The sequence below is a fragment of the Talpa europaea genome, assembly GCF_964194135.1.
Source record: "Talpa europaea genome assembly, chromosome: 1".
Lineage (NCBI taxonomy): Eukaryota > Metazoa > Chordata > Mammalia > Eulipotyphla > Talpidae > Talpa > Talpa europaea.
The window spans coordinates 139,508,710-139,536,054 of NC_140073.1; the positions used below are offsets into that span (position 1 = coordinate 139,508,710).

General features: G+C 35.9%; 1 protein-coding gene across 1 annotated transcript; it reads right to left on the reverse strand.

The window, feature by feature from the left end:
• Positions 1–9,487: 9,487 nt before the first annotated feature.
• Positions 9,488–10,567, reverse strand: LOC311179522 (ribose-phosphate pyrophosphokinase 1; the record flags this gene model as incomplete). The annotated part of the gene is made up of 1 exon (XM_084246762.1): positions 9,488–10,567. The coding sequence occupies exon 1, from the start codon at positions 10,442–10,444 to the stop codon at positions 9,488–9,490; it is 957 nt and encodes a 318-aa protein (XP_084102888.1). The 5' UTR covers positions 10,445–10,567.
• Positions 10,568–27,345: the final 16,778 nt, after the last annotated feature.

Sequence of the window (27,345 nt, forward strand, 5' to 3'; positions counted from 1 at the left end):
ATAATTTTATTTTTTAAAATTATTTATTTATGCATACAAGAACTGGGGTGCAGGCCAGAGGTGTGGAGGGGGAGGGTGTGTGTGAGAGGAGTCACCAGAGACAGAGTAGGGAACAGAACAGGCAGACACTCTGAAATACACTGCTGAGGGGAGCAGCGGGTCAGTCAGAAGAGGTCTGCTGCTCCAGGTGGGTAGCTCCCTGGCCAGGGTTCGAACTTGTGCTGCAGTGGCTGCAGGTAGCTTCATAGGTTGCATCTTAACCCTTTGTGCCACCAGGGAGCCCTTATAATTTTATTTTGAATGGCTGATTGAGGATGGTGGTTTTCTCCCCAGCTTGTTTTTTCTCTTTTTGTTGCCACAAGAGCTTTATTAATTATCTGGTGAATTTTTCATCATTACAATGATAACAAAGTAATAACAATTTGCTTTCAAGAAATACATGAAAGCTATTAATTTGGCAAAATGATTAAAACAAAACATCAGTAAAGTACAGTAATATTTACTTCTTCACAAACAAATGAAAGTTATATGGATACTGTGAAATGATTGATAAGCTAAACAGGTCTATTTTATCATAAAGGGAAACATATAAGCATTAAATTATCAATTTAATTATTTCTTTAGACTGAGTCCTGCGGAAATATACTATTGGGCTTAAGATTTTTTAATATAATTAAATGATAATTTTATAGGCAATATGTTGGTGAACTTTTGAGTTGGGTTGCCTAAAAAGTACTCTTATCCAACCAATTGTTCACTGTGTGACTCAGATACCTGAGCTAACCATTTCTCTGTTTTAGGATAATACAAGCAACTATATTACTGATGTGGAGTATGAATTAAATGTAAAACATTTAGAATGATAGCTGGCACTTAGTAAGCACTCAATAAATGCTGGCAATAGTCACTGTTATTAGAATATTTTCACTAGTACCTAGAATAACATGTGCAATGCTTGACTAAATAATTTTACACACATTATGATAACCAGTGATTCACTGGCCTAGTGATGTTTACATTTCCTACAAATTTCAATAACTAAATTAAGAATTGGTTAAATTAAAATTAGTAAATCAATTTGACTCATTTGTTTCTGCAACTTTTGCTAATGGTGGCAAGAAAGGATTTTCTTTTGAACTGGACAAACTTTTCCAACCTCTAGGATCCCATTGCAAGATGACATTTTTTTTTACCCTAAAAGAGTCTCATCATATCAAAAGAGCAAGTGTGACACTGTCAATGTACAATGAGATCACTGTCCCCTTCATTGAGATTAACCAAGCAATGGTAGCTCTCTCTGGGTGAAATGATAACTCTGCAAATTTTGTCATTGACACAAGTCCTGAGAGAAAACTTCCAAAAATTGTTTTCATCTCATCTATCCAGTCTTTCTAGTAATATCATCTTTTTATCCATTTATTTAAAAGGATCATAATAATTAATCACCATCAAAAGTTGGTGTGGTTAATAGAAAAAAGGACTGGGTTGGATGCCTTCAAATAGCCACCAATATTTTGAAACAGAAAGTTAAAGAACAGATAGGGGTAGATATTTGCAAGAAATCTAAGAAAATATTAAATCCATACTAACTGATAAGAAAACACTAAGCATCAGCATAAAAAAAAATATAAATGGTAAGTGGATCACAATCATTTAAAAAAGTCATTTCTGTCTAATTATGGAAATTAGAGTCAAAACAAAATACTCTTCACAGCAAAGTAATAAAGAACATTAAGGATACTATTGAATGCATAATGTGACAGTACCCATTTGATAAAAATGGTAGCCTCAATAAGCACTAGGCAAAATAAATTGCCACGTTTTCAAGAAGGAGGTTTATAAACATACTTATAACATCAAATAATATACCACTTTTGACTTTGTAATTTCAATTTCAGTAATCTATTTTAAGAAAGTAATAAAACATGTAGCTATTCATGTCACATAACATGTAAGTCATACCCAAAGATAGCCATCACTGTGACACTTGTATTCATCATTGTAAGATGACACCACCTTGTTAAGACTTCCTGTAGCTACTTAATATCTCAGAAAATCCCCCTCATCTAATTCTACAGTGGAAATTTTTTCATGGCATTTTTTCACCCTCTAATTTACTATACAATTATTTATGTCCATTATTTATGTCTCTCTATCAAAATGTGTGTTATATGACAGCAGAGATCTGCATTTTGTTCATGGGCATAACCCAAGAATCTAGGAAAGTATATTACTCAGTAAACATCAGGTTGATGAATGTGTGTAATACTGTGAAGATAACATGTACAAGATTTTGGTGAGTAATCAGGTATGACAAAGTGGACATAGCATTTAGGGGTAAGGAAAAAGGGAGGAAAATGTACTTGTCATCCTTTTCTTATGTCCTTGATACAGAAATCCAGTGAAAAACCATTCAAGTTTTGGAACTCAACTAGTCATGTTTATGTCTAGAAGTAAATTACCCAATAAAACAAATATCCTGGTTAAACCTGTTAAGTTTACATATGCAAAGGACTGATGAATTTATCCCAAGGTATTAAAAATGGGGAAAATTTTTAATTTAATATATTTAATTTAAAAATAATAAAATACCACATATTCTCCCCTCCTCATACTTTCTCTCTCCTAGAAATGACACATTGGCTGAGGAATGGTAGTAGGAACACATGTGCTGATTTCATAACTCATTTACTAGATGGAGAAAACACAGTTTATTATTTTATATTGCTATTATTTTATTGAGAATAAGGTATATTATTTAATTAGTACATTAACTATCATTATATATATATATATATATATATATGGTGATTCATTAGACTATTGACAGGGGTTAAAAACAAGGGTCTGAAAGACTCAGATAAGAGAGAAATCACCTTATAGGCAATACCTATGCCTTATACTGTTATACTCTCATCTGTATGAAACGTAAGGCAGTTTATAATAAGAATTTAGAAAATATTTAATGAAAGATAAAACAAGAGATGAATTAATCAAAGTTTAAATGGTAGTCATATTGTAGACTTGACTTCAAGTTGGCCAGATGTCCTCAGACAGACCTTAAATAATAAATCTAGGACTTTGGTGGGCTGTTTTATGAGGGCATTGGTATTACCTTTATTAGTCATAGCTATTCTTTTATAGCACAGTTTGCAAAGGGTATTAAATGAATCAATATCCCAGAAGAAAACATATTGAAGCTTGCTAATTGAAAAGTGTTTAATAAAAAAGAATTAAGTATGAAGGTGTGGGTATGTTTATGAAGGAGATTTTCAAGAGATAGTGAAGATCGTCAGGGAAACTATTAAACTATTATCACTCTTGGGACTGAAGGATCTGCATATGGAGCATAATTGAAACCTAGAGGGAATAATTTCATGGAGAAGGTGGCTTGATAGAAATTGTACCAGATTACCTGGAACAATAAATACCTTAATTTTTTTCCCCCTCAGGCTTATATCTGCTGCCAATGACTCCCATTGGCTAAATCCAATTGGAAGCCAAGAGCAAGAAAAAACAGGCATATGGATGACCTATGGACTCAAGATACGGTACAGGACAGGAAGTAGAGGGTGGAAGATAAGGTGGTTAAATGAAAAAACATTAAGTAGTAGGAAAAACCACTCATTCCACTAAAGATAGTGAAGCTGTATAACAGTAATTCCTAGATCACTTAAGACAGCAAATTAGAAGGTTTCATTAATATATGCAAATAACTACTGATTTCATTCAGAATTGTGCATATAGTCTCCAGAAAATATCTACATAAACCCCCAAAACATGTTTTTACAATGATAGTAAAACATTTATAGGAATTGCTCAAAGGCAATAATTAGAAGCCAAATGAATGAATAAAATCATTTCATACTGAAAATGGATGATGAAAAACTTCCTTCCATGAAATGCTTACCATTCTACATTTCTACAAAACCCCTATTTCCTATTAATATCACATGAATATTTTAAGGCTAATTTCACAATTGTAGTTCTATTAATATGTTGCTTATAATGCTTTCCATTAGCAGAATTCATTTTTGTGAACTGTTAATGCATTTTCATTTTACTTTTATGCCTAAAACCATTTTCCCTTATAATCATCTGAATTTTATTTACTTTATTTGTTAACCTGTTTAGTATCATTTAACACATTGGTTGGTTTAATTACTCTGCAAAGTACTTTATTAATCTAGTTTTATCAATGCATAAATCTCATTTATAAAACACGCTGATAAAAAAGCAGTGCACCTATCATTAAAAAAAAGAAACCAGTAATGTTTAAATTGTCTTTGCAATTCATCATTTTGTCTATCCTATGGTCTGTATTGCAGGAGCTAAAAGATTAGAACTAAATTTCCATGAATCCCTGCCCTTAGAATCCATTAATGAGAGTCTCTTACACAGGATTTTGAGGTTAACATAGAGCAAATGTCAATTTTTTTAAAGTTTTATTTATTTATGCATACAAGCACTAGGGTACAGGCCAGAGGTGTGGGGGTGAGAGGATTCACCAGAGACAGAGTGGAGAACAGAACAGGCAGACTGACTGAAATACACTGCTGAGAGGAGCAGTGGGCGAGTCAGGAGAGGTCTACTGTGCCACGTGGGTAGCTCCCTAGCCAGGGATTGAACTAGTACTGCAGTGGCTGCGGGTTGCTTTATAGATTGTGTCTTAACCCCTTGCACCACCAGGGAGGCCCCACAAATGTCAAATTATTGTTGCTCCAGTAGGAACTTAAAGAACTGGGGATTTTGCCAGATAGGAGATTTTGCAGAAGCCACTGAGTATTCTCTAGACAATTGTCCATGTTGATGCCACAGTTACCTGTGATCATCACTAGTGTTTCCTATGGATTTTGCAATCTTTGGACTCCTTGAAAACCAGAAATTAACCCAAATTTTAGAAGCAATTTTTCCATCCTACCTTTTCTTTATATTTATGAGCAATAAATTTATTGTATAAAATACTGTGTTTTCTATATATACCACCTGCTTGAAATACTCCAAGTTGCTTCTGGTTTCCTGACATGATCTGCAATGATATAAAAATCAGTTTAAAAAATGAAGGTTGCTGCCAACATAAACCTAAATTATGTGACAATGTTTGAAGATGAGCTCATGGGAGGTGAAGCTATTTTTACCACAAAGGCTGCAAATATGGATTTCCGATCGATAGATATTTGGTTAGACGTGTGCTAAGTCGGAAGGTGTATCTTTTTTAGCTGGAAGAAAGCTGGAAGACTATTTTATTCAAATGAGTATGGCTTTCCTTGCCTTTTAGAATATCATTTGCTTGTAGGTTTTCCAACTTCGAGCCTATGTTTATTTTGGAGGTTGCATGGGGATCCTAGAGATAACAAAAATTTGGATTTTGTTTTATGATTTACCAGCCACTCTGTCTTTTGATTGGTGAGTTCAGGCCTTTAACAATGAGTGAAATTATTAGATATAAGTAATTACCGTCATTTTGCTACTTGTTACCTGGGTATCTTTTTGCAGTTTGTCTCTGTTCTTTTGTTCTCTTCTCTTATATTTTGAAAGGTACCTTTTGCATTGTGCTTGGATTCCATTTTTATCTACTTCTTTGCTTCTTCTACATATTTTTTCCCAAGGTTATCATGTACTTTGTATAGATAGGGCTGTATACCTATAATCTATCTTACATTGGAATCAAGTTACTCTTTAGTTTGTTCCTCCAGTCTTCAATTTTATTTTCCTCTCCTCCCCCTGTAATTTCTCTATGCGGAGTCTTGCTGCTTGCACGTGAGGTTTCTTTTAATTTTATAAGAAGCCCTTTTATAGGGACTGGGTTTGAGGAGATGAATTAGAGGAAATGCAAGACTGGTTTAGAAGATATGAATTCCTTCAACTGTTGTTTGTCTATAAAGATCTTTATCACTCTTTCAATCTGAATGTTAGCCTTGCCAGGAAAAGAATTTTTATTTGGAGGTCTTTTCCTTTCATCACTTTCCACTCTTTCTTTTTATTTTTTTTTTATTTTTTTTAATCTTTTTTTTTATAGAGGCATGTTTTTATTTTATTTTATTTATTTGTTTGTTCATTTTGTTTTACATGCACTGGGTACAGTCAGAAGCGCAGGAGGGTGAGAGAATTCACCAGAGTCAGAGCGGGGAGCAGAGCAGGCAGAAGGACCGAAGTACACTGCTGAGGGGAGCAGCGGGCGGCAGGAGAGGTCTGCGCACCATGTGGGACCCTCCTCCAGTGGCCCGGGAGCAGCCGGGGATCGAACCGGCACCTCAGAGGCTGCGGGCAGCTTCGCAACCCAGCGCTCAACCGCTGCGCCACCGGGGAAGCCCATCCACTCTTTCTTTTTATTTTAAATGGAAAACTTTATTGCAATTGTCTGGTGTCTCTACCAGTGAAGAGTGGGTGTGGCTATCTTATCTATCTAGCTTTTTTTGTGTTTGCTTGTGCCACACCAGCCTCATTTTCTCATGCTGGAAGTGGCAAGCCCATTCAAAGCAGCAGTTGAAAACAGTTTGCAGTTTGTTCAACCCTCACAGAACCAGCTTCATTGCATTTCCTGTGAAGCATCAACACCAGCTGAGCAATGTCCTTTCCTCAGAAGTTGACAGGCCAAGGCCTCCCCCGTGGCTCAGCTCAACCAGTGCAGCACTGTGAAGCTGTCCACAGCCTCTGCAACACAGCTTCGATTCCAGACCAGGGAGATACCCACATGGCTTGACAGACCTCTCCTGTCTCACCTGCTGCTCCCCTGAGCAGTGTTTTTGGTCCGTCTGCCTATTCTGCTCCCCGCTCTGTCTCTGGTGAATTCTCTCACCCTCCCACGCCTCTGGCCTGTAGCCCAGTTCTTGTATAAATAAATAAATCTTAAAAAAAAAGAAGTTGACAGGATAGCCCTCCAGAGTCCCTTCCCCAAAACTCAGAAACACCAGCAACAGCTGATCACCATGTCTTTTTTGAATGCTACATTTCACCTTCACAGAGACTCTCCTTCCAGTTTTGAAATGTTAATAATTCAAACATTCTCCCATTACTCTGTCTGCTTTAATGTGATAACTTTCCTGCAGTTGCTACCACTGCGGTCCTGAGAATTCTTATAATGACTCCTTAACTTTTCAAAGTCCAATATTTAAAAAAAAATTCTCTTTTTAAAATAGCTGGTGGCCTCCCTTGGTGGCGCAGCAGTTGAGCACTGGGCTGCGAAGCTACCCGCAGCCTCTGCAGGGCCGGTTCAATCCCCGGCCACAGGCAAGGGTCCCACATGGTGCGACAGACCTCTTCTGACCTGACGTGCCCGCTGCACCCCTCAGCAGTGTATTTTGTCAGTTTGCCTGTTCTGTTCCCTGCTCTGGCTCTGATGAATTCTCTCACCCTCCCGCACTTCTGACTGTACCCAGTGCTTGTATTAAAAAAAATAATAATAAATAAATAAATAAAATAGCTGGTGTGATATGAGAGTCTATTTGTGGGTAGGAAATGTTAGAAAGTTGGGACTTGTAACAATTTGTCTTACAGTTACAGGTGAGTAGACCACGAAATGCCCCTCCCAGATTTAGTCAAGAACACTGCATCACCCAGATGAACCCTTCACCTTCAGCCTCTCAGTAATGGGAAAGACATACTGGTACCGCCCTTTGGGCTTTGTGTAAATGGTGTTCCATGTTGGGAGGAAGGTATTGGGAAATAGGTATTAGATGGCCATAAAAGCTGTCTGTGCAGAGACCATCTACCTGTCCACTAAACTTGTTTCCCTTTCCTCCTGGGTAAATAACTAGATTACAGTTCTCTCAACCTTAATTTTAGATTTGATCAAATGGTGGTACTGGCTTTATTAATTGGCTTGGGCTATAAATAAAAATACTACAATCCACAAAGTACCCTGATCTCTTACTTCTGAATTCATGTTAAAAGGGCATTCTTCTTGTGCACCTGCCTGCCTCCAAATTTCCCCTCTTTATTAAATATCAGTTAGCTTGGATTAGAGGCTCACCCTACTCCAATATGGCCTTAATTCAACTTTAATTATAGGTACAATTTCTCTATTTCCAAGTTATGGTTACATTTGGGGAAATTGGGGATAAGACTTCCATATGAATGGGGATGGGTGGGTGGGAGGGGGTCACAAGTCAACCAATAGAACTACCAGTAAGTTTAGTGCAGTGAATACCACCAATAGGACTGGTGCATGAAAACATCCATGTTACCATAAGCCCTTTTCTCCACCCTCTTCTTAGATGTCAAGGTCCAGTGACCTGGCAATCCACACACTGAGGAAGTCTGGAACCCTGAATGATGTATGGAGCAGAGCCCCAAATGCCACCTCATCTGTCTGATGACTGGAGTCTTGGTGAATAAGAGCAAGAAACATCTAGTATATTAATTAAGACATTGAAATATCTGCATTTACTTGTTATAGCAACTATCATTACCTTCACTAATACAAGTACTTAGTCAAAAGTCCAGATCATGCACTTTATTTATTTTTTTTTTCACACACAACAGACAGACACTTTATTAGTCTTGTCTATTACAAGAGACAGTAACATCTTTTTAACAGAAATCTCAGGTCATAGGAGAGGCCAAATAGATCCAAGGATGAAAATTAAATATTTAACAATGAAAATTAAATATTTAAATTAATCAAAAGGCACTACACCACCACCGAAAACCTACTACCACAGTGGTAGCAGGCTAAGGAAGATTAAGCTACAGGGTGAAGTCATTTCATGTAAATGTTAGAGATTACAGAGCAGGAAGTGAGTTTGATTTCCAGAAGACTATGGGAGCAATGATCACTTGGGCCCAAGAGGATATTTGACAGGAAAAGGTCGAGATGGCTGTAAGTCAAGCCAAAGTGGAAAGGAACAGATACAAAGGAGAATCCAAGTAACAGTTCCTAAGCAGAGGGTGATGGATCAGGCTTTTTCCTCCCAAGAAACATTTGCTGCACTGTGTGTTGCATCTACTCAGGCTTCTGCCCGAGGGCTGCTGGAGCTGAGAGCTGCCAGCTCCTGTCTTAAGGGGCTTGGCAACCAGGGCTCCTGCGGTAATATAACATAGAACTTACAGAGCTTATCAAATAAGGGGGTGGGGAGAGGTAAACAGGGGTGGGAGTAAGGGACTGGGCTGGCTTTGTTGCTAGCAGTTCTGAACCAAGGAAAACCCTGAAACATTCACATGCAAAGTAGTCTAAGTACCCTAATCAAATTCAAATACCCCTATACAACACCCTCCAAAGTTTGAAATCTTACAATAGCTACGCTGTAAAGCTGCAAGACTCACAAAATTGAAGTAGCCAGAATGAGACAATGCAGGTAGGAGATGTCAACAATTAATCTCAACCTGTCTTCCCCTAAATCAGGAGAAACACTATTTATTATACCTGATGTGGGACTTAGTAAACTACACTGGAGCAAGCTGGGTCTTTTGCTCAATAGTTCATCAAATATCAAGGGAAAACAGGGATGGGGTTCAGTTTATTTTTAAAAAGCTTCGGTTAATTCTATTATAAAGGGACATGGCTGAACAGGTAAGAAACCGATTCTCCATTGTGAGTTCTCCTGATGGCTTCTGCAAGGATCATGGAGATGTCAGTCACCTGTATTTTGGAGCAATGCTTCATCTTGTCCTCCTGAGGTATGGTGTTGGTAACTACTACTGCTTCAAAGCATGCATTGTTAATGCGAGAAATGGCTGGGCCAGAAAAGATTCCGTGAGTCAAGATAGCATAAACTTTTGTAGCTCCAGCTGAGAGAAGTTTGTCAGCCGCGTGGCAGATTGTGCCACAAGTGTCGGCCATGTCATCCACCAGGATGGCCACCCGGTCCTTGACATCTCCCACCAGCACCATGCGGTCCACTTCATTGGCCTTCTTCCGTTCTTTGTGAATCAAGGCAAAGTCCACATTCAACCGGTCTGCAATGGAGGTCACTCTCTTAGCCCCACCAGCATCGGGTGAGACAATAGTACAGTTCCTCCACTCAGAGATGTTCTCGCGTATCCACTTCAGGACAGCTGGCTCTGCATACAAATTGTCCACTGGGATGTCAAAAAAGCCCTGAATTTGAGAAGCATGCAGGTCCATGGTGATAATATGATCTGCACCTGCTACTGATAGCATGTTTGCAACAAGCTTGGCTGTGATGGGAGCCCGGCTCTTATCCTTCTTATCTTGCCGGGCATAAGGGAAGCATGGAATGACTGCAGTAACTTGGCGGGCAGAAGCAATCTTACAGGCATTAATCATGATCAAAAGTTCCATTAGATTGTCGTTGATTTCGCCACAACCACTCTGTACAATATAGACATCTTCTCCTCGTACACTCTCACCAATTTCCACACAGGTCTCCTGATTGCTGAATTTCTTAGTCACCACCTTGCCTAGCTCCAGGCCCAGGCGCTCGGCAATTTTCTGGGACAAGTCCTGGTGGGAGCTGCCACTAAAGATTTTGATATTCGGCATCTTGGCCCACTGCCCTGGCCTCTCTCCGTGCAGTGATCGTGGCTGCTGTTGAAACTCGAACACAAGTTGCCCCAGAGACTCTGCTTCGCGTTGCTACTCCGCCATCTTAGATCATGCACTTTAAAAAAAAAAAAAAAAGAACAATTGTTATTCTACCTATGCTTTTTTTAATCTATACGTTTGTGATAGCACTTTAATACTTACATTATACTTATAGATGCCTAATTCTCCTCTACCAAAGAGTTCCCAGAGGACAGGATTTATGTTTCATTTCTTTTACATATTCTATACATTCTTGCACTGTCAGAACTCAAAAATATTCATTCAATTGAATAAAGAGAAATAAAGGTCAAAGCAAACAGGAAAATTATTTTCATTCAGAGTCTACATTGCATTAATTCATTGTGGCTGTCAAAATTCTTAACTAACCAATTTAAATAATTTTCTTTAAATTAAACTTGCTAATTTTAATGAAATTTTCCATTCAAAAGAGTGAATATGATTTAGGCATAGAAAGCCTAAGAAAAATGACTATCAAGAATTTCACCTAGCTATCAGCTCACACAGCTGATATATTAATACAATGCTTAATAGTGGAAGGTGCGTCAGAACTAGGCACAGAAACAAAAGCCAAAGAACATAAGCCAAGGAAACAAACAATAGATCTCTTGAGCAAATTTAAAAAAAAAATAACAGTATATTGGAGATTTATAAGAAAGCACAAGTGAGCTTATCTGAAGGAACAAATAATGTCTAAACTATAATTGTTAATAAACTTAAACTGTGAGTTCTTAATGAGTTTGCTATGCAGAAGCACTTTTAAAAAGTCACAAAAAATATTTTTCTCTACATAAGGAAGGAAAGGTTAAATTTTAGGATCACCTGAAAAAGTAAAAACTCCAGAAATTTTAACAAAGGGAAAATATTGTATTTTGCCATAAATTACCATATTGAAAACACCTTCAAGATCTTCCCATTTTGATATATGTTAAAAAAATGGTTGAAGTGAAAACTAATTTGAACTCTTGAATTTCTAGAGAATGCAGGAGCATTACTGTAGTATTTACATGGTTAATTGCTAGTAGGTCAGTATAAAGGAGTCATTTATTTTGAAGTATTTCAGGTACTTAGAGAAATGTGATTAATGTTACAATAATATTGCTAACCCTAGATAATTTTCACCTGTTTTCTGTTTAAACAAATAAACAGTATTTAGCTAATGAGTCTGCTATGTAATCATGGTTTTCAACACAAATCTATGAGATTGAGTTTCTGAAAATAAAATAATTGATGCTCTCAGATTAGACAGGGAACAGTGACTAGAGTGACTTTCCAGGTAAACATTTGTATGGGAATTATTGAATTATACCCTTTCTAAATAACTGAAAAAAAATTTAATTTACAATCATTATATATGGTGATATTATTTGTGATAGCAGAATAAAAATAAGAGTAATGGGATACACACAATGAAAAGGAAAAAATGTTGAATGAATTAGGATACATTAAAAAAAGGAAATTCCATGGTTTTGAACACATTAGATATAATTTATATGTAGGAAAGAAAGCAATACTGAATCTGAGAAAATTACTATTTCTTTTTTATCTGGGCAAACCAGAATTACCACCTTTTTCCCTTTTGAAATGAAAGGGATCAGAGCAGTTGAACATATTTTGATTAGCAAATATTTATTCTGTATTCACAAGAAATTAAATACTGGGAGAGACTTCGGAGAAAGTTCTTTTATGAGAAGGAGTAATGCAATTCATTTTAGATTCTTAAAAATAGCAACACAAATTAAAAAATAAATGAATTTTAGTAAAATGCAATAAAAATATTTGTGCGCATTTTTAGGATGCAAGGGACCTGTTTTTCAAGTCACTCAATCTCTCCAACCTCAACTTTCCTGTCTATGAAAGGGGGTAGGAATAATGGCTGTTTTATCTAATCTGTGAAAACTATGTTAGAAAATAGGCACATTCTTCAGAATATCATCCATATCAATTTCTTTATAGGACTCACTTTGGTTTAGAGTACCTATATTTCATAGAACATACATATTTCTCAAATTAATATTTTTGGCTGATATTTACAAAGAAAAAATCTACATGCCCCAAACCTGGTATTAAGCAAAATAATGTGCAGAAAAAATATTGAAATACCATCCAGATATAATTATGAGGCCATCAGAATCACATGTGGAAACCTTTAAAAAACCAATGTCACCAGAGGGAATATCCAGTATTTTTCAATACACATAGTAAACTGTATGAGAGCCACCATATTGATTGGTGATCATTAATCGAATGTTTAATTATTTAACTTCTTAAAGCAATTTGTGTGGCTTTCATGTAGCAAGATTGTTTTACCTTATTTACCTTTTAGGAAATGAGGACTTTGGGTGGACAAGTCACATAATAAAATATTTCACATCTTAAAATATTGGGAAATAATCTCCCAGTTAGCATTATTGTTAAAACATCAGATTTTTTGGGGCCTCCCCAGTGGCACAGCAGGTTGAGCACCACACTGTGAAGCTGTCCACAGCCTCTGCAGCGTGGGTTCGATTCCCAGCCGGCGAAGGAGAAACCCACATGGCATGGCAGACCCCTCCTGCTTTGCCTGCTGTTCCCCTCAGCAGTGTCTTCAGTCTATCTGCCTGTTCTGCTCACCGCTCTGTCTCTGGTGAATTCTCTCACCCTACTGCTCCTCTGATCTGTAACTGGGTTCTTATATAAATAAATAAATCTTTAAAAAAATGTTTATTAAAAAAACAAAACATCAGATTTTCATTGAATGTTTCACTGAAGTCAAGTGGGTAATCTCTATACAGTCACCATAACTGTCAAGTACTAGGAAGTCAAAATATGTGAGGAATCTTATAGTAAACCTAATAAAGAGAAAACAGATTCTTTATGACTACCTATTTTTGAGAATGTTGTTACTAAGCATAGTATAATAGCTTATTTTCTAGAACTGTCATTAAAAGAATTCCATGCTCAGAATTACAATATCACTATTTTTAAATACATTTACATATTTAAAGTCTATTTTTGATTTTCAAGGCATGTTATTTTGTCAAAAATATTTTAAACTCTTCAGTATTTTTGATGGATATGTATAAAATACAAACTTGTGTTATTTTAGTTGTCTGGAAATAGCTTGTGTTCATGTAGAGCTGCTACATTTTCATTTAAGATATTGCAATCTGTTGTCAGATTTTATTACTCTTGTGTATCTGCTGTGATTGCCAAGCATCATTTCAATAAACGTCTCTCAAAGAGAACCATACAGTGCTAAGAATAGCCAAATAAGCTAAACAGAGGCTGAAGAATATAACTGCATGGTAGTGGTTTGTATTTTGGGAAATGTTAATGATCATCTTATGATTAGGTTATGAATCCATTCATTTATTTGTGATTTCCTTAAGAAGTATTTTGTGATATTTAATCTATGTGCAATATTTGATGATATTAGTATTATGGAATTGCAGGTAAATTTTAAACCACCCATATACGAATTAATTTCTTATTATTCTTAATAACTAAAAATCATGCATTTCCCTCCTATAAAAATAAAATTTTTACTCAAACTTTTCTGAAAGTAATGTGAAGAAAAAGATTGAAAGATAGCCAATGAAAAGAAAGCAAAAGTAGAAATGTGCTCTCAAGCAATAAAATTGTGAGTTGTAGGAAGAGGTCCAGTATTTTCTAAGCCCCAAATTTCTATAATTTCAACACCCATTCAGTCATATCTGCTTATATTTGATATAATTTTCTTTTTGCACAAGATCTAGTCATTTTGAAGTAATGGAAATACGTGATGGAACTTTAGAAATGGTATGTCACTTAAAGACCATCAAGATATTAGTTTTATTCATCTCAAATTTGTCAGGACATATTCCACAGCAGGTACTTAAAGCATATTTTTGATAAATACATTAACGAATATAGTTCAATGTTCCCCAATCATTTTCATGTGATGGAACACAGGAAAATGGTCAAAGCATGGCATTCCTGGGTAAAAGGAGGAGGCTACTCATGGCCAAGGATCACTGAGCAAAAGGCCCTGACCAGCCTACATCCTGCCTTAAGAGCTGAAGCTTCACTATCTTGACATACCTATAGCTCATTCCTACATGCCATGTAGGAAGCTCACAGCTAACAATTTGTGAAAGACCAATAAATACTGATTTCATGCTGCTGACTAGTGCAAGCATGAAAAGTGATAATAAAAACTGAGAATTCTATTGAGAAAAATGTGCATCAAGTTCAAGATTATGCAAGACAAGTATCTACACCTATTGTGTATATGCCCAGGATAACATTGGTAAAGACATACAACTGTGGCCCCTTCATGGATCCGCTGTAACAGGGGAAGCTAGGAAATCAGATTCACCCTGATTCATGATAAAAAGAAAGAAGAGTGGATCATCCACATTCACTAGTGCAGATGCCCTATCATGTCCAACAAGAGTTCCACATTGCTTTTCTGCCAAGTATTTTACACATCTGGATAGGGAACTCGAGAAGATGTAAGGCATCCATGACAGTGGACTGCCAATGTGGGGCCATGCACACCTCTTTAATCATTGACAACCTTCATATTCCTTTTATAAACCATTGACAGTAGATAAAAGCAAGATCATCACATATCTGTTTATCTCCAATGTCCCACACTTATTTTATAGGCCAGAAAACAGTTTAGAAGAAATCATTTACGTAATCTCTTCTAATCATTTAGTGGTGGGAGAACTGGAAGTCAGATCTACTAAAACAGCTACAGAGATGAAATGGAAGATGTCAATCACAGCTATCCTACAAAAAGTAACACCACTTCCAAAGGAGATTAGAGTTCTAGATACTCATTCTTAATTTGTTCTAAAGAAAACTTAACCAAAACACTAGAATAAGGTGTATTTTTTCAAAATGAGTTAGCTATATTAAAATACTTATTGTTTTCCTGTAGAAATTAGCCTTAATTATACCCAAATATGCATTCAGTTATTAGATGAAATCAGAGATAACTTTGGCATGTGCTTATGGGTATATAATTCCTTTGGTAACTCAGTAATTGACTGTGTGATCTGGTTGCCATTTGACTCTTGAATTTCAGATATACTCCCTGGATATTTGATGAGATTCTATTTTCATACCCCAAGTTCAATGTTACGACCTTACATACTTAACCTTACATACATAACTCATGCTGTGCTCCATGACTTTGCTAGCACTAAATTTAGGGTTCTCACAATATACAAATATTTCATGTTCTCCTTGGAGTATTTTTGCTCAATTGTTGGAAGTATCAATTTATCAGCAAAATAACATTGGCTAACATTCCTCCACTGTCACTGATGAATGAGGCACAAGTCATTGTTTCCCTGGAATGAAATTTAACATAAGGGTGTTCCCTTTATTATTTTAACATTTAAATAATATGCTTTCTTCATATAATCATCAAAGACAAAATCAACACCCAACATGCTGTCAAGCTTGCTGAGCAATTGTGAAATTGTGCATGAAAATATGGAGTGAAGCACTTACACAATAGGAGATAATCTATCAACTATAGCATCAGAATATTTGTGGCAAGAGTAGTGAATATGAACTGGTTTGTGAGGAGGGACAATAGCTTCACCAAGAAGGAATCGGTGGAACATCTTGGATCGGCAATGTTCTGACTCATGTTACAAAAGAAAACTTCCTAATTCTCACACTACACCCTTCTTCCTCAGACAATCATAATCAAATCACAGCAGATATCCATTAATTAATATGTTAATTCATTTTTATTTAATAAATATCATTGGGTCTCTATTATGCATTCAGAGGCTACTAAAGAAAACAAAGTTTGTGTGGTTATGAAGTTTGCATTCTAAATACGTAATATACCAGTTGATAAAGAAAAATAAAATACAGTAAAGATATAGCATGATGGTATTAAGGCGCACTTTCTGCTAGGTTTGCCAGAAGTGCCTCCTTAAAAGATGAAAGCAGAGACTAAGGGAACTGGTATAGGTAGGGAGGTGGACACTGTCATAAACGGAGGTGGGGAATTGAGGAACTTGTCTTTCATTGCTGAATTTTTCACAGAAAAAAAGCAACACAAGTAAGGAGGAGAGAGAGAATGCTGGAAGTTTGATGATCAGGAAAAAGTGAGAAGATATAAAAAACTGTCCGAATTGACTTGTGGGAAGCAGGAAAGTTTCTGCCCAACCTCATGAGGACCCACCTCATGTCTGAGATCATTTTTAACTGTGACCAGTCAGAGGGCAGCCAGGAGTTGTTCTCTAGACACACAACCTGCTCTGGTCAGGTTTGGGGTTGGGGGTAAGAACTTCAGGAGAGAGGAAAAGGATGCTGAGGGTGATTACAATGCCTGATCTGTGAGGTGAGACAACGAACTAAGTATAAAAGTAGGTAGGAGGGACAGTGAAGAGGATATTGGGCAATGAGGTTAGAAACCCTAGTGTGCTTGAAGTAATCTCAGAGCATTGTCTAGAGAGTTGAAAGATAACTTGAATTCTGTGCCAGAAATGTAAGAATTGGTCTTGAGGTTTACTCAGTCTAAATGCTGAATAAACATGGCAATAGTCTTTCTTCTGAGCACCTAGTAAAAGACTCAGGAAAAACAAGCAAATAAAATAAACAAAACTAAAAAAATTACTGCTTTATCCAAAGAAATACATATCACTACCTTTTGTTCCCTAATGATCGGTGTTGGTAAGTTGAAATATATATACAATCATCTTGTCTGAGAGGCTGAAATAAAACATTTACATTTTGATTTCCTGGTGAAATTTCTTTCAACAATGAACTAAACTGTAAAATATTCTCTTCATCTTCATTCTCACCATAAGTAATTGTTCTAGGAAGATTACATTTTTTTCCCAATGACCCTGATGGTTGAAATTTCTTATTCAGACTAAAATATCATTGTTTGTTTTAGATCACCTAACAACTTTTTTCTTGTGATTACTGGACACTGACAGTGGAAGTTTACTTTATCTTTTTTTCTTTCTTGTTTAAGTTTATTCTCAAATTTCATGTCTTGAAAGATATCTTTGATATTGAGGCTTTTTTAGCAAGTGGGGGATTGACTCTTAAACTAATGAAATAAAAATAAAATATAGTATGCTTATATATTTAATTATGATTATGAAAATAAAGATTTATGTAAACATTCTCAAGTTGGGTGAGATACATATCAGGTACACTTGAATGACAGGAGACAACTTACTACATACCCTTCCTCCCCCCGAAATAATTTTGAATTAAGACATTCCTCTGAAAATTGGTCTAATGGTCTGCACGTAATGGGTGACCCAGGTCTGACTAAACATATAAAGCTATGGGGGTGAAGCCCACAAGACAGGATCAGTGCCCTTGCACAAAAGACCAGAGAGCCTGCCCTCTTTCTCTATTGTGTAAGAATACAGCAAGACGGCAGCTGTTTGCAAACTAGAATGAAGGCTCTCACCAGACATAAGATCGGCTAGCGCCTTAACCTTAGATTTCCCAGGTCCCAGAACTGTGAGCAATAACATTCTCTGTTTAAGTCACCACTAGCATTTGTTACAGCAGCCTGAACTGTCTAAGATAAAGAGGAATATATTTCTAATTCATTCATTTTCAGTTGTAGTATAATACTTCTTATTATGAATATCACTATGTATTTTTCATCCTTTCTGATTAGTGTTGGCAGATTTGGCAATTCTACTTATGGGCAGTTCTATTATTTCCACATTTTTATACTTACATTGCTGTAGCATATACATTCTTTCCACCACAACTTAATTAGTTGAATGCAGACCTTAAAAGAACAGCTGTTCAGGGGGCCTCCCTGGTGGCACAAGGGGTTAAGCATGGCACTGTGAAGCAATCTGCAGCCTCTGCAGCATGAGTTCCATCCCAGGCCAGGGTGCAACCCACATGGCGCGGCAGACCTCTCCTGTCTCGCCAGCTGCGCCCCTCAGCAGTGTATTTCAGTATATCCACCTGTTCTGCTCCCCACTCTGTCTCTGGTGAATCCTCTCACCACCACTCTCTGGCCTACACCCCAGTTCTTGTATGCAAAAAGAAATAAAATAAGTCTCTAAAGAGCGAAAGAACAATTGTTCAGTTTAAGTATGTTAATACCTATACTAAATATAAAATTATTGGTTTAAGTGTATGAACTTCTTCTTATACTAGGCATTATAAAATTGTTCTCCAAAGTGTTTTTAATTTATATACTAACAGAAATAGTTAAGAGTTCCTGTTTCCATGATAGCTTCACTAGTAGTGATGTGAATATATTATTATTATCATTGTTATTATTTTATTTTCTATTCTATTGGATTTGCAAAAATATCTTACTATTGTGTTACTTTGTACTCCCATGGCTGTTAGTCCAAATTACACTTACTTAAGTTGACATATGAAGTTGTTCTATGTAATAATTGTATGGGATTCATATCAGCACATTTCTCACCTCGGTCCATTCATCATGTGAGCACTACTAATGATTCTGGGTGGAGAGAGAAAGTCCTCATGCCCAAAATTCAAGTTGGAGTTGAGGTTTTTTTTTGGAAAGATTTATTTATTTATGCATATAAAAGCAGGGGTACAGGCCAGAGATGCGGGGGGTGAGAGGATTCACCAGAGACAGAGTGGGGAACAGAACAGGCAGACTGACTGAAATACATTGCTGAGGGGAGCAGTAGGCGAGACAGGAGAGGTCTGCTGCGCCATGTGGGTTGCTCCTTGGCTGGCTGGGGATCGAATATGTGCTGCAGAGGCTGCGGATCACTTCATAGTGTGTTGCTTAACCCCTTGTGCCACTAGGGAGGTCCCTGGCATTGAGGATTTGGGGGATGTTGACTAAATGAGAACCTGAAGAAAAGAATAAAAATATAACTGTGAAGATTCCTTCAACTTCCCCAATAAACTCAAAGGCCTTTATGACAATGGGAATGGTCTTTAATGAATTTAATTTCCAGGTTGTACAAAGGTAAACTATTTGACCAGTCTTACTGTAAAATGAAGACTAATAACAAATTCATTGCTACTTTGGGGTTAAAATGAATGGTGCTAGCTAGAGAACAATGGACTTTTACAGTTTACTGGGGCATGGCCCACATTAGTGTATTGATGCCATCAATGCCCTGCCCCAGCCTCAAGTTCAACTTTGAAGGTTTTTTTTTCTTATTAAAGTCAAGTAGTGTGTCTATATATGAGTCATAAAATGGTCTTCCCTTGTCAACCAGTTGAATTGTCTTCTTAGCTTTACTTCTTTTTCTAGCCACTGCTACAAAGACTAGTTATATAACATAGATGCAACCAGACCACGCCATACATCAGGTCTAGAGAGGAGGTTTAGCTTTCTACTCTGGCAGAACTTTCTTTGATATGACATGTGTGACACCCAAGGGAAACAACCCCCTTTTACTAATCATTTACATATTTTATTGAATCATTAGGTCAATGGGTATAATCAAACAATAACTTTCTTCTCCTGATTTCTTTTTTAAAACGCAACCATATGATACTGTATGTATTTTTTCATTCCTTTTTCCCCTTTATATTGAAGTAACATTAGTTTAAGTACTGTATGAGATTCAAAGGCATAAAATATCTCCTCAGATGCATGATACCACAACCACACCCATCCCAATGCACCTGAGCTCTCAGAGTCCACTGGACCCCATGCCCTCTTTTTTTTCATACCCCGTTCCCTGCTTCAATTCCACAGATTTCCAGGGTTTGTTATTGGTTTGGTTTTGTCTGATTCTTTGTTTTGTTTCTCTATATTCCACATATAAGAAAAACCATCTGGTATTTCTCGTCCCCCTTCTGACTTATTTCACTTAGCATTATGCCCTCCTTCTATGTTGTCACAAATGGCAAGAGTTCATCTTTTTTATAGCTAAGTAGTATTCCATTGTGTATATATGTACCACATATTTTTAATCCACTCATCTGTCCTTGAATACTTAGGTTGTTTACATAACTTGGCTATTGTAAAAATGACTGCAATGAACACTGGAGTGTATAAATCCCTCCAAATTAGTGTGTTTGCACTATCCAGGTAGATACTTAGGAGTGGAATTGCTGGATCAAAAGGTAGATCTATTTTTAATAATTTGAGAAGCTACCATACTCTTTCCCATAAAGGCTGGACCAACACTGCATTCCCACAGTGTATAAGGTCCCTACATCCTCACCAACACTTGTTGTTTCTGGTGTTTTTGATATGGGTTATTCTCACAGATGTGATATGGTATCTCATTGTGGTTTTGATTTGCATCTCCCTTAATCACTTACATCTTGCAGTGCAGTAGAGTTGATGATTCACAAAACATCCCTTAATTAGTGGGATGAGATCCAATGGTTAGATACTTCTCTTTTATTTTTTACCAGGTAAACTATCCTAATAGTTCTAACGATATTTCTAAGGATCTAAGAATTATCTTTAAGATTGATGAAAGGAGACTTTATCATAGACTCCAGACTATGAAGTAGAAGCAAGTGAGGTAAGAAGAGAACCAGGATGGGGGAAAAGGAATAACTGCAAGAAAAAATCATAAGGGGGTAGGAGTAAAATTCAGTATATAATTGGAGGACATAGCTATAGATCAGAACAGGAAAAAAATGCATTCACTGTATTAAGATAAAAGTTAAAATATATTAGTACCAGGGTGAGTTAGGTGACAAACTGGTAGCAAAAGATAAAGTTCTCTTCTGATTTCTTTATTCAGATGGATTTAAATACAGGTAAGGGTTTGGTAGTGAGGGGATTTGAGATGTTTGAGGAAGAAAGATATGCTTAACAGTTAATGAGAAACAGATGTCCTAGAGAATATGTAGTCTATGCTAGAGTCTCCTTCTTTCATAGCCTCATATAACCTTCTTAGATCCTTTCAATATAAGTGACTTGGGAAAGTATTAGAATTAGTAGCAAACCCTATCTTTTTTATCTTTCCTCATGCACTACCAAAATTAAAAAAAGACTGTTTCACAATTATTACAATTTTAAACTTTGCATTGTTGGAACAGATTAGACAATTGCGGTGATTCACAGCAGCCCGCAACATCAACATCATCTTAGAACTTGTTACGAAGGAAAACACTGAGGAATTTCATAGACCTCTTGATTAGGAATCTGTAGTAGATCCAGTAATCTGTTCCTATAAACCTTCTAGATGATTCTTATGCGAGCTACCGGTTGATACCCATTGGACTACTTTATGTCCTTGCTTAATTTATCTTTGCACAATTTATTCATATGTATTTGATTTATAAAATTATTCTTTTAAAATAAAAATTCTACAAGATGAAAACAAATTTAGAGTTCATCTGCAGCTAACCAACATTTAGTAAAACACAAGTCACATCAATTTTCAAAGCTATAGTAATTGTTTGAGGTATTATAAAATTCCCTATAAAATGTAAACAAAAATTTCTATATGTATTAGCTGATGCATAGCCTAATTTCCTTATTGCATTTTTAAGAACTGCCAGTGTTGGTTTATACTAGATCACAACATTGATATTAATCCTGGATGTTAATAAGGCATGCATTTGTTCAGACTTCTAGTTCATATTTTAGATAGGGATTGAAATGAATTTATAAAAATAATAATGATGATGTTGAAGGTTTTCTCTATTGTTTGCCTTTTGGATATGCTAAATTACTAACCAACTGATATATATTCAATGTCATCAAAATAATTAAGAACAAAAACATTTTTTGAATAATTAGATACATACCACAAAATAAAAGGAACTATAATGTAGGTTATTTTTGTACCATCAAAATGCATGTTTGAAAGAAATCTTTAGTTCAGTAACTAATGTTTAAAGGAATAATAAAGGTTCTAGTTTATTAGTAGTGATTTTTGATGAGAAATACAAAACTATGTAAATCTAAAATCTCTTCTTTACCAGTCGCAATAAAGCAGTTTAAATATGGGAGTTGCTTAGACGCTACACAGATTCTTTTCAGTATAACATAGAACATATACAAGAGTTCTACTGCCAAGAGCATCTCCCCTAATACCTCTCCCTACACTATAAGGAAATGCTTCCTTGATCTGGTCAGTAATGAAAAAAAAAATGCTTGATAGTTCAAAGTCATCAATGACCCCCAAATTCTTAACCTCTGGTAAGAATTATAATTGCTACAATCTAGTCTATCTCCCTCAGAGTCCTCTGATGCCCACTTGGGAATTATATACCACTCATTTAGGAAAGTACCAGCACCATAATCATCATCAGAAATATACAAAATATTAATTATCCTACAAAGAAATAAAAGAGACATTTTTCTTCCTCAGAAAAATAATTAGGAGCTTTCACTTCATTTGCTAGATTTTGTTTTATGTTATTCCCATGTTCCTTTCTTCCTCTTTTAGTTTTCCAGTTGTTATATGACATTCTAAGTTAAAGTTTAATCAGAACTGACCTCCCATGGTGGCGACACATGTTAATAAATGGTTTCCTCTGTGGAAACAAACAAACATAGAATAAAATAAAGCTTAATCCAATGACATGATATGGTATTTTAAGATTGCTGCAAAATACTCCCTTGGTGGATATGGGGGAGGAACGGGAAGATATAAAGGAAATAAAGATTTGACATTTATTGATAACCGTTGAACCTGGGTCAAAGGGTACCTAGAGGTCCATTAATCTTCTATTGAATGTGTTTGAAATTTTCTACAATTAAAAGTTAAAACAATATTTAATAACATTTAATTTTGTTTGGATATTAAGATTTTATTGCAACCCTTGAAATAATTGAAGGCACACTGGAGTGTTGCAAAACAAAGATTGAAAATTAATGTTGAAGATTGTGAAGCAATTGTTCACAGTAAGAATTTAAAAAATTCTAGTAGTGAGTAGATAGCAGAATGCTTTTTCTAGAGATTGATAGGAAAATAGCACCAATTTTCTCATCACTTTCAATTTGTGATAATTATGAATAATTTCAAAGTCTTCCCAGGGTGTTTCCGGGGTGATTTGACATCTAAACTGAACTCAGTCTCAGATACAGCCAGTTACCATGGGCAACAGCTTAGATCTAGCTTGGGTTTTTGCTCTCTAGTAAGGCTCTGTGTTGGACAAGGCGCACATGGGTGTAAAGAGTGTTGGAATGAGGTGGAATTAAGATTCTCTCTGAGGGAGGAATGTACTATTGAGTTCAACTGGATGAAGTCACACAGTGTTCAGAGGTAGCCCAACAAAGCATCATGCCTGTGCTGTGTTTGAATTTCTTGCCTGTTGTCTCACTTTCTGTGTCACAGGTATAAGTTACATTTCCTCCAAGTCTTTTTTTAATTGTAAAATGGAATAATACATATTACAAAGAGGTATTCTAATAGTTGAGGATTATTTCTGCAACATTCCTGGAACTTTCTAGACAATACAGCAAATGGTAATGGTTTGTTCTAACATATTATATGCCACTCTATCTGGAATGGACTAAATTATGATGAGTTAAGTTCTGATTCCATGAAGATCACAGATGCAAGTGATAGGAAAAGGGACATGCTTCTTCAAAATGAGTGTTTGCATATTACAGTTATCCCTTCAGTGATAAGTGAGTATACCATATTAACTTAGATTTAATCAGGCAGGTTCAGAGATAGGCAGGGTGATGTTGTCTACATACGCAACATTTGGATGGTTTAAGAAGAAAAAAGGAAAAAATCCTAATGTGAATAATGAACATATCTTTTGATCAAGCAGCCTCTAATAACTAAAGCAGGAACTGTATGGCAAAACAATACCTATCTTGTATTGTCATAGGGCTGGAAGGCAAATATCTTTTTTTTTTAACTGAATGTAGGCTTATTTGCTTAATATAATACCATAGAGATGGCAAAGTTGGTATGAAATTTTTTTGCCTGCACCTAGGAGTATATAACTGATTGAAGTATCTCCAACATATTACACTAACATTTGGAACTTTATTTCTAGAACAATTATTGAGTGTATAATAAGTATTAGACACTGCTCTATGTGTTGAAAATAAGGCAGTAAATGAAATACATAAAATCTCCCCATAGAATTCATATTGTAGAAGGCAATGATGAACAATCAATGTTTTGTAAATCAATGAATATTCAATAAACCTCTGCAAACAGGCCCAAAACTTTCTCCAGAAACCAGGTTGGGTCCTGCTCAAGACCTTGCTTTGTACACAATCATCATGAAAGAAGCAATCTTTGGTAGATTACTTTCAGCAGAATTCCTCCAATTTATTTATTATTTATTTTTCAAAGATTTATTTTTATTTATTTATACAAGCACTGGGTACAGTCAGAAGCGTGGGAGGGTGAGAGAATTCACCAGAGCCAGAGCAGGGTGCAGAACAGGCAGACTAATGAAGTACACTGTTGAGGGGAGCAGCGGGTGGCAGGAGAGGTCTGCACACCATGTGGGACCCTCGCCCGGTGGCCGGGGATTGAACCGGTGCTGCAGAGGCTGCGGGCAGCTTTGCAACCCAGCGCTCAACTGCTGCGCCGCTGAGGAGGTCCAGAATTCCTCCAATTTAAATCCGATGACTGAATTTTGATAATCCTCACTTGTTTAGTTAGCCAGTATAATTTATCCTCAAATACTACACCCCTTGGCCATTAGTAGATTTAGTTTGATTTTATCTAGTTACCAAAATTCTGCTAAATGTAAATTTAGGTTTCTCATTAAATGCATGTGATCAACAAATGTGAAAAGTTAAAGTTAACTTTCCTTTCATTTAAGGGTGAAATTATTTGAAATCAATGCTAATATGATCATTAATAAATAAAAACAATATTGTTAATATACATATTTAGTTACCAAGTACCAATCATTGTTTAAAGCATTATAAATACACTAATCTCTTAATGCCACTAAAATCTTATGAAGACTACTATTTCACTTTACAAATGAAGAAACTGAGGCACAGTTGGATAATTACCCAGATCAAGTAAATGGAAGACTCAGACTTTGAATCTAGAGTTTGTGCTTATAACCACAATACTAGGTGTTCTCTGAGAATATAAACAGATAAATTTTAACTGGCAGATCTACAGGTCACAAAGAAAGTACATTTTATCTTTAATGCGATAACAAACAAAGCACGGGTGATTATATTGCCTTCTCTGAAGATGGCCCCTTTGATACAGGTTGCTTTATGTGGACCCACTGCATTTATTTCAATGGATTAATAAATTACTTCAGACTTAGAATTTACCTAATCTTCTAGGAGTTAATTTTGAAAATTCAGAATATGCTTTAAAATGTTGTATTTCTTCTTCTTCTTCTTCAGAAATATTGTTGTATATGTGTTGTATGTTCATGTAAAAATTCCTTATTTCATTTATGTCACACAACAGTGCTAAACAATGGGCACTAATCCTTGGATTTATATAATAAGAAACAAAGACTTAGGAATATAACATAACTTGCTCAAGATCATGCAGCTATTAGTCAAAATTCCTGGGAACCAAAGTTAAGTCTAATTATGCTTTGTCTGAGTTTGTAAATCAAATAAATTTTGAATTTTTGAATATGTTGTTTATATATTTTATTATTTATTTTTTAAGATTTATTTATTTATACAAGCACTGGGGTACAGGCCAGAGATGCGGGAGGGTGAGAGAATTCACCAGAGCCAGGCAGGGAGCTGAAAGGACAGTAGGACAAAAAGCACTGCTGAATGGAGCAGTGGGTGAGCCAGGAGAGGTCTGCCATGCCATGTGGGTATCTCCCTGGTAGGCTGGGAATCGAACCAGCACTACAGAGGCTGAGGACAGCTTCATAGTGCTGCACTCAACCCGCTGCATCACTGGGGAGGCCCTATTTATATATTTTATTATAGATAAATCATTAGTGAAATTTAACTAAGACACAGATACTTAATCAAAAGTATCAGAATTTCACAGAAGAAAATAAAATCTGTAATCATACATCTGAGTTACACTGGTCATTTGAATTCTGAAAATACACAAAGACTACAGTTTCCCAAATACATTATACATTTGAGAGAAGCTCTCATTTAATGTTTGATTCCCCAATATTTTTAAATGTCTTATAGAAAATATTAAAAGTGCTCTAATCTCTCAGCATGTTTCCAGTCAACATAAAAATAATTTACTAGAAAGTTGGGGAAATAATCATTATTCATCAATTATGATAATACAAATGTGTACTTACTTACAAACCTCTACATCACATTAAATGTTGACCAAATATACTAATGAGGTCTTTTTTTTATATTAGAAATCAACAAAACTGGGATTTTTTTGATGACCAGATTTTAGAATTTTTTAACATAAATGAAATACAGCTATAAACTAGAAAATATGGTTTCCTATTTCAGTTCTGCTGCTAGTTAATGCTATGATTTTGAGAAAAAAATTCATACCTTGGGACACAATTTTCTTCTCTATAAAAGGAAGTTGTTAAATAGCTGATGTGAGGGGTTTTACTTTTTCAGTTGTAACATTCTTTGCTGTCTATGGAGAATGTTGGTTCTCAATTTAGAAAGTTATCATTCATAAATTCCCATTGAAAATGCATTTGTTGTAACATGACCAGATATACAAATAGCTGTTAGACTGTCAGATTAGATCTACTTAATTATATTGAAATATTTCATTTGTGAAAATGTATACCACAGATATGCACTACAAGAATGTATGGAATATGCTAGAATGTGCAAAACAATAATACTATTTGATAGACTCAGCTTTACCTTTTCTTCCCTTGCTTACTCTCACGTCCCTTCCTTCCTTCTATATTCCCTCCTTTATTTTCGTAATAATTAAGCAACAACTCTGTGTTAGGCACTTAGAAAACACTGAATATTATTAGGTAGTTAAATTTCACCGTATCTTAAGAGTTTATCTATCAATCCCTCTGTCCTGTTG